The following is a 9181-nucleotide window of genomic DNA, read 5'->3' as shown; positions in this document are numbered from 1 at the left end:
CCAATGAATAAAAACCTACCTGAAACATGGGACAGGCATCGGACATCAGAACTGACAATAAAAGTTAATTGTCCATCCCTAGTAAAGTTCTCCAGGAACCAATCTGTATGGTAAATTGCCCAATGTCAATGTCAGCGCACAACTGCCAACTGGGACGCAGAACACTGCTCCAGCCAATCATTCTGAAAGGCTGCTATAAAAGGTAAGGGGGTAACTCTGAGCCTCGTCAATCAGTGTGGTCTGGGCATCTGCAAGGGCGAAAACAGTCGCTCACACACAATGAGGGTCTTCATCCTCCTGCTCATGCTGGATCTGCTTGGTGTTTCCAGTGTGGTGATGAATAAGAATTTAAGAAAGAAGGTAGCAGGCCTGCATGGGAGGGGGCCTTGTGGAGGTGGGTGTTCTGGGAAGAGGCAGACACAGACAGAGAGACAGAGAAACAGACACAGAGAGAGGCATGGGGGAGGGGCTGTGGGGTGAGGCAGACAGAGACAGAGAGGCAGAGGCAGAAAGACAAAGAGAGGGGAAATAACTTCTGGAAGTTTGTATTCTCTATGTCTGGGAGTGGAGAGTGACAAATAGGGTAGGGGGTAGTCTAATGCCTGGTTTCTGAGAGAAAGAAACAGAGAGACTGAGACCAAGAGATAGAGACACAAAGAAAAGAGAAAATGCTCTGGAAGTTGGTATTCTATACATCTGAGAGTAGAGAGAGAGAATGTTCTAAAAGGTGGTTTTCTGGGATAGAGACACAGAAAGAGAGAGGCCAAGAGACAGAGAGAGATACACACAGATTAAAAATGCTTCCAAAGGTAAGTTTTCTGTGTATCTTTGTGTGACAGAGATGGGAAAGAGGGAAAGGTGTTTTGGAAGTAAGTATTCTCCATGTCTCAGAGTGGAGAGTAGAAGAGAGAGAGAATGGTCTAAAGGATGGTTTTTCAGAGTGATAGAAACAGAGACCAAGATAGACAGAGAGACAGACACACAGAGAGACATAGAAAGAGAGACAAGGGAGAATGTCCATCAGTCTGGCACCAAGGGTGAGTTCAATTTTCCATGAAAATATATACATCTGTGTTACTTCTTACATTTCCAATCATTTCCCTTACACTGAAAAAAATGGAATCCATGATGATGGATACAATGAAATAATTGAAAGGGGGAATTATACTAATGTTCCTGTTTGCAGTGGCCATTATCTGCTTTGGCCTGTTATCCAAAACTTTAAAGTAAGGACTCACACAGATCTGCAGAAAAACCAAGATGACTCCATTCAGGGCAAAGTTAGAGTGCAGATTACAAGCAGACACACTGCCAAGATTGGCAGCTGGCCACATGACTGACAGGACTCAAGGACCTCAAGCTATTATGTGCATCTTTTCCTGGGGTCCCAAAGACAGACAAGCTGGTTACTAAGGGGCCTGATTTATTGTGATTAACAGATTAAATCATTTATTTCTCCAACTGCATGTGTCCCTTACCATAATGCATTTGATTTTAACCATACACATGCCTGATATTGCACAGAAGCATAAAGTGGCCAATAGGGTAAGGTTATCTGAAGAACATGTTTTTGTCTTACTGTGCATACACCCAAGACCAGTTCAGGCCAGATCAGCATTTCTACTCTTCCTACCTAAATACATTGAGAATATACTTGAATGGAAACTGTCTGGACTTGATCATTGCTAGGGGTGTAGAAAACCCTACCATCTTCAGAAACAGATATGTGAGTAGCCAGATGCAGGTGGGGAGGGAGTTATAAAAGGGTTTTTATGTGGAAAGCACCACACAATTGTTCACAGACAGTTGTGAGAGTAGCCTGATTCAGAAGGGTAGGAGAGAAAAGAGGTTGTTATATGGGGAACTCTGCACCATTTTTCAGAGAGGGGTTTGTGAGTAGCCTGAAACAGGTGATGGGGGTCTAAAATAATTAGATTCATTGCTCAGAACATTCGTAAACATAAAGAAGCTAAGCCGCCTAATGCATTATTACAAGATCAAGTCATGAATTACCCCATCGAAGCCGAGTCCCAGATTACTAAACTATTCCCTACTCTTACCTGCCTTGTTTTCAAAGCCACTTTTCTTTCCAGATTCAAGGGAATTGGCGAACTGTTTACTTAGCTTCCAGTACTGTGGAAAAGATAAGTGAAGGCTCACCCTTGAGGACCTACTTCCGTCGCATTGAATGTGGGAAGAAATGCAGGCAAATCTACTTCTATTTTTATATCAAGTAAGATATAAAACAAAATAGAACAATCCATGCGGTAGGCTGTGTGCAGAGAAACAAGATGTTTTCAGTCAACACTTATGCCAGTGAACACCCACAGCACTAAGTCACTAAGTAAGGATTCTTAAATCACTTTGCTCTGTATGGTCCAAAGAACAACATATGACAGCCATACTTTTAATTTAGAACCAGTGAATTTATTTAGTGTGTGGCAAGCCAAGGTAAAGTAATAAATATCAAGAGATAGATTATGATTACATATAGATGACCAATAAATACATAGATAATAGATATATCAGAAGATAGATTATACATGCATATGTAAATAGATAGATAATAATTAGATGATATATTTACATACATACATGCACACGTATGTAGATGGATAGATAGATAACAGATATATAAGTGGATAGGTAAGAGATGGATAGATGGGCAGATAGATACATACATACATAGGTAGATATAAATAATAGATAAGTAGATAGATAATAGATCCATCTGTCTATCTGGGGGTGATCAGAGAAAACCATAAGAAAAACAGGCTTGAGTGTAAAACACATGTGGAAAACCCTGTGTTCAAAACTAGCTCCTCAGGGAGGTCAAACAGCACAAGATGATTTACCAAAATAAAATACATTTCAATGTATTTGAATGAAATACATTTCAATCACTTAACTTTCTATGTTCTACTCTTCAAAAACATAGGTGGGGGAGAAGATAAATCAAAAAATTATTTCGGACAATTTCAGTGCTTTTAAACTATCTGGATATGTGTGAAATTATCTATTGAGGACATATTTCTATCTGGGATCATGGAAGTTTTTATCAATTACATGCTGATATTTGAAACTTTGCATTAATTATTTATTTATTTATAATTTCAGTTTTCTGGGACAGTCTCTGTATATCATGCTGACTTTGAACTTAATACAGAGTAGAGAATAAACTTTTTAGTTTTTTATTTTTTATATATATTGGGTTTTCAAAATAGGGTTTCTCTGGCTATCCTGGAACTTGCTCTATAGACCAGACTAGCCTTGAGCTCAGAGATCCGCCTGACCCTACCTCCTGAGCACTGGTATCAAAATCATGTACCACCATATCCAGCCTATTTTTTACGTTTTTTAATTTTTTTAAATTTTTTGTTTTAAAATGACATTGAACCTATCCTCCTAGCATCTGTGCCCCAAGTGTTGGGATGACAAGCGATACCATCATGCTTGGCTTGACATTTAAATTTAACACACCTAAAATTATTTAAAAGAGTAATAGTTCAAAATCAATTAAGTGAACACACTAACATATTAAAGGAGAGATAAAATTTTCATCTTTTAAATACTTTTTTGAAACTAAAACATAATTACATCATTTCCTCCTTCCCTTTCTTCCCTCCAACCCTTCCCACCTACTCTCCTCCATCGGTTTATCTCAAATCCTATGCCCCCTTTTCTTTAATTGTTCATATGCATATATATTCTTAAATATATAAATACAACCTGTTCATTCCATATAATATTATTGTATAAATATGATCTCAGGGCAACCACTTGGTATTCAAAAACCAAGTGCTTTGGGGGAGAAAGGACTTTTCCTCAGGAAAGACTATAAAATATCTTAATTTTATATATGTTTTAGCTATATGAACTCATGTGGTTCATATAGCTACAACAATACTGAACAACAAGAACAGCGCTGGAGGGATCACCATTCTAGACATAAATGATATTTTTAAAAGCACTGAGAATGAGCCCCATGACCTTCAAAGGGCTTCATGGAGCTACATCCCCGGTCTAAACTGTTACTCCCATTTTTTTCTTTTTGGTTGTGAGCCTAACCTTTAAGGGCTGAGTCATCTCTTCCACCCAGTTTTCCCATTTTTTAAAGCCATAAAGATAAATCTAAGCTGTGGCTGTCAACTATTAGTCACATGTACCTCTGGTGAGTGAATATAGATCTGAAAACATGGCCATGCCTGTGACTCTACAGATCTCCTAATCAGTCGATGTACATCCCAATCTAAATCTCATAAAACACTTGTAGGCTGACTTTGAAGCTATTTAAATGCACATAGCAATGGCAGCTATAGAATCTATAAGATTAGTGATCTTTATGAGAGGCAAAAAATAAAAGCATGATTACAGTGACAATGTAAATATGGAAGCTAGACTATAGTGTATGGAGGTTGCTTCAGTGTACTCTGTACCAGATGGTCTCGCACCCTTTTAACTCAATGTCAACAAACATTTCTCACCTCGGATTGGGGTGGAATCTTTGCTCAATGCTTTGGTTTTTTTCTTTTATCAATAGTTGTTATTGGATACTAGGGATTCAGCTGTGTTGGGAGAGTACTTACCCAGCATGCACCACAGATCCAAGGTCTCCATCCTCAACACACAGATGTTGTCCTATATGCCCATCATTCCAGTGGTTGGTGAGTGAAGGTGGGAAGATCAGGGGTTCAAGGTCATTCATCGGGCAGAGATCAGGGTAGGTGACAGGAGTCACACAGAGGAGCTGATTCTGTGCCATCAAAGATACCTGCAAACCCTTAACAGGGTGATTGATGGCATTTAAGTATGCTATTGATTATATTTAGGGATGATGTCATACAACATGTCCTTATGACAGATCTACAGATGAAAATGTGGTTAGCACTAAACTGTCCTGTAATTCATGTGGAATCCAAAATCAGGATCCTGGAGCAATCCAAAATAAGACAACATTCGTGCATTTCTTTTTCAGGAAAGGGGCCAAATGCCAACAGTATGAAGTCATAGGAAAGAAAAGGCAAGAATTTTACCAGGCACAGTGTGAGTAGAAGATGTCAGGGTGAATGCATGACCCTAATTGTTTCTTAATTCACAATCTTGGTTGTATTTTGAATATCTGGATATCTGTATTTCAGCACAATCATCTCTACAAATTAAAAGATGCAATCTTGGAGAAAGCCCCTTCAGTTTCTTCCTGGTCATTTGTTTTGTTGTTGCTGCTGTTTGTTTTTGTTTTTGTTTTTAAATGACCTTTTAAAATTTGATTTATTTAGTGTATGTTTGTGCCAGGCACACTTCCCTCCTGTAGCTTTAGGCCTGCACTAAATCACAGACATGAGTTTGAGAATGGTTAAAGGAATCAAAAGGTGATTTGAACATTAAAAGAATAATGATGCAAAATAAGAACTAGGAGTTTATAATCGATTAAAATGACTCCCAGCAATTTTCAAACATGAATCTTGTAATGTACAATGATGAACTATCTAAATTTTATAATTTAATTGGGGAGAAAAATCATTTACAATATGTAAATGTAATCTATGTTATGTGGCATGCTCTCTTGTTTCTCTGTCATGTGTCTGAAGAAGAACTGGTAAAGTTATATAACTGAACCACCAAATGTAATAGGATCTGTAAAAATGCATATATATAAAATCTGTTATTGAATATATTATATATAATCACACAGCTTTTCTCAATGTGTGTATATGTGTAGATTATTCCACAATTGAATTTAATAGGATCCATGAAATGCATATACATATATGTATGTACACATGTGTGCATATACATATAATCATACAGCTATTCTCAGCAAGTAAGAGGATTGCAGTACAGTACTTTCTGTGCACCTACACACTCTGGTATCAGGAACATTGTTATCCCAAATCAATATACATTCTACATAATTCTAGGTAACTGTGGGATACTAGATACATTTCATGTCTTAAAGCAGGAATATGAAATTGCTTTCTCAATTCCCTATCTGTCTTGACTGGTTGCAACACATAGAGCAGAATATTATGGGCCAGAGACTGTATAATCCATGTATGCATTGATAAAGATGCAGCGTGAATGAGCCTGGGCAATCATTTTGTAATCTTTATATGTATTTATATGTATTTCTTAACTATCTCAGATGAAGGGAAAACAACAATCATGATAAAGATGGTAAATGAGAAGATACTGCTCTTTCATTATTTTAACAAGGACGTCAGGGGCAAAGTCACACGCGTGGCTGGAGTTCTGGGTGAGTGTCACACGTGGAACTTATCTTCCAAGTGCATTGTTCAAGGACATAGGTGAGAGCGCATCACTGTGCATGAAGTTTGCAGTATGTTCATAAATCTGACTCTGTTCTTCATGTTAATAAACCACTGAAGCTGTGATGGTTAGCTTTAATGATCAACTTAGCACAACCCAGAATCCCCTGGGAAGGGTCTTAGTGCAGGATTGCCCACAGTAGACTGGCCTGTGGGGGTGTCTTTATTAATGATTAACATAAGAAGGCTCCACCCACTGTGAGCAACACGATTCCCCAGCAGGGAGATGATGTGCTGTGAGCTTCAGCTGTCAACTGACACAACTCAGAATCCTCCGGCAAGGCTTTTAGTGAGAGATTTCTTACATCAGACTAGTCTGTGGGCACGTCTGTGGCAGTCTCTTGAATGATGATTGACACAGGGGGGGCTTTTCCCACTGTGCTCAGCAGCATTTCCTGGACAGACCATTCTGAACGATATCAGACAAACAGAAGACATTTGATGGCTTCTGGGGAAGGGAGGGCCATTTTTTCCTAAGGCTGTGGCCCATGGTATATTACATTGTCCATGCCTCCGGGATGTCCTCACCCCCATTCACAAATCGATAAACAGCCGGGCGGTGGTGGCGCACGCCTTTAATCCCAGCACTCGGGAGGCAGAGCCAGGCGGATCTCTGTGAGTTCGAGGCCAGCCTGGTCTCCAAAGCGAGTTCCAGGAAAGGCGCAAAGCTACAGAGAAACCCTGTCTCGAAAAACCAAAAAAAAAAAAAAAAAAAAAAAAACAAATCGATAAACAGAAGCATGCATGCTTGAATTCTTTGCCCTCTGTTCCTGACTATGGATGTGGTGTGTCAGCTCCCCCAAATTTCTCCCACTGGAATTTCCCCAATTAAACGTTCTATAACTGGGAAATTACTGCAGAAATAAACCCTTTTCTGCTGTAAATTATTTTTGTCAAAGCATTTGGTCAGAATATTGAACAAGGAAATTGAGATATTGAGAGTTTATCTGTTAAAAATAAATAAATACATACTTCTTCTGTTGGGACTTAGAAGATTTTAATAAAATTTCCACACATCTTTTCCCAGTATTTCTGAATTATACTTCAACCAATCATTGTATGTCTCATGCCAGTATGGTCTGGAATTTCCATCTACTAACAAAGCAGGAATTGAAATATTACTTGACCACATTAAGTGGGTTTCTTGATTGAATTCATATCAACTGCAAAGCCTAGCTTTCAGCATTATTGTTTCTAGAAATCTTTACAATTCATAACTTGTAAATCTTAATTATCATGTAGCCTGAAGTCTGACTGTACTGGATCCTGTCCACAAAATTCAGTTTCTCATAGATGCAAACTCTCTTGAACTGACAGATTTCTAACCCTGACATCAAAGGCACTGGAGTCTTTTGTATGAGACCCTCATTTTGTACCAGAATTAAACCTTTATTTCTGAAATTACCAGGAAGAGATTGGGCATGTTCCTCATTAGCAGAGGTTTTTTATGTGTACAAGTGTTTACCTGCATTTAAGTGCACCAAGTGTGTGCTTGGTGCATACAGTGGCCACAAGTTGGCATCAGATCTGGTCATGCACCACCTCGTGTGTGCTGACAGCTGAATGTAAGTCTTTAAGCATTCTTAACCACTGAGTCAAATGTCACTCCTCTCATAGTCATGATGATTTCAGATCAGTTGGTTCTGGCAGGTAAGGAAGAATCAAGAACCCCTAAGAATGGATTCTAGAACATAAATAGAAACAAAAGAATGACATACAGTTATGAGAGTAAAAATGCTAATGATCAATCATTGTTTTCTGGAATTGCTTTGGAGGCTGTGTAGGAGTCACAGCATATTGAAGTGTGCAAAAAAAAATGTCTATATTACAAGAACAGGAGAACATGGTATGTTACATCCTGGGATCCACCCAGTATTTTCATTTCTCAGGAGAAGGATGTAGTTTCACATTATCAATCAAATGATGGAAAGGGGAGTGATGTTGTGCTTTGGCACTTTCAGGAAACTAAGCATTGGAAAATATTTTATTAATATGCTGGGTGCTAATGTTGTGACATCTCCTTCCTTATCCACTCTGAAATGCAGCAAGAGCCAGAAAACTGACTAAGACTGAGATGACACAGTACATGGACTTGGTGGAGGAAATTGGCATTGAGGATGAGAATGTACAACGCGTCCTGGACACAGGTAAAATAACAACCTGTGTGTGTGGCTTTTCAGTTTCCATTTTTATAATAAATGTTACTTTTTTTAATTATCTGAGTTGTTGGGAAGATGGCTCCAGGGGAAACTGCACACAAGCATGAGCACCTGAGCTGGATCCCAGTACCCATGTAGAAAGTCAAAGACTACCAAAGCCAGGAAGGGGTGAAGACAGGAGGAGCGCTAGAGCTTTCTGGCAACAGATCCATCTGAAAGATCTTGTTTCAAAAGTAATAATGTGTAGAATTAATAAGGAAGATGTTAAAAAGTCAACCTCTCTCCTATACATGCATGAGTGCACACATTCACATGACCATGGACACACCAAAGAACCATGAACACAAAAAAATCTATCTGAAATGAAACTTGGTTCCCAGGATCTTCTGTTCAGATATTCTGTTCAAAACCTAGCTTTTTATCTGTACTTTTATGAAAATATCTCATATGTATACTGATATTACTATTATGTTAAATGATATATTACTTTAAAGTATTATATTAAAATAATGCACTATTTTAATAATATTATTATAGTAAAAATAATATCATTTTTCCATGTTCACTCTCTTTTAGATACCTGTCCAAACACAATCAGGACTAGGTGAGTCAAGGCATGTTCACTTTATATCTTGATGTTTAATTCATTTGTGTTTTTTTAATAATATTATATTTGTTCTTTAACTTTTCATATAT

The 9181-nt window shown here is 38.2% G+C and overlaps 1 protein-coding gene across 1 annotated transcript; it reads left to right on the top strand.

The window, feature by feature from the left end:
• Positions 1–279: 279 nt before the first annotated feature.
• Positions 280–9093, top strand: LOC128114756 (probasin-like). The gene is made up of 6 exons (XM_052744979.1): positions 280–360; positions 2094–2233; positions 4976–5043; positions 6143–6253; positions 8372–8473; positions 9062–9093. Exons 1-6 carry the CDS (start codon positions 280–282, stop codon positions 9091–9093), a joined length of 534 nt encoding a protein of 177 aa, XP_052600939.1.
• The last annotated feature ends 88 nt before the right edge of the window (positions 9094–9181 follow it).

The sequence above is a fragment of the Peromyscus californicus genome, unplaced genomic scaffold (assembly GCF_007827085.1).
Source record: "Peromyscus californicus insignis strain IS unplaced genomic scaffold, ASM782708v3 Scaffold_10__1_contigs__length_136768540, whole genome shotgun sequence".
NCBI classification, from domain to species: Eukaryota; Metazoa; Chordata; class Mammalia; order Rodentia; family Cricetidae; genus Peromyscus; species Peromyscus californicus.
Note: the sequence above shows the minus strand (reverse complement) of the source record. Positions and strands in the feature narration are given on the sequence as shown.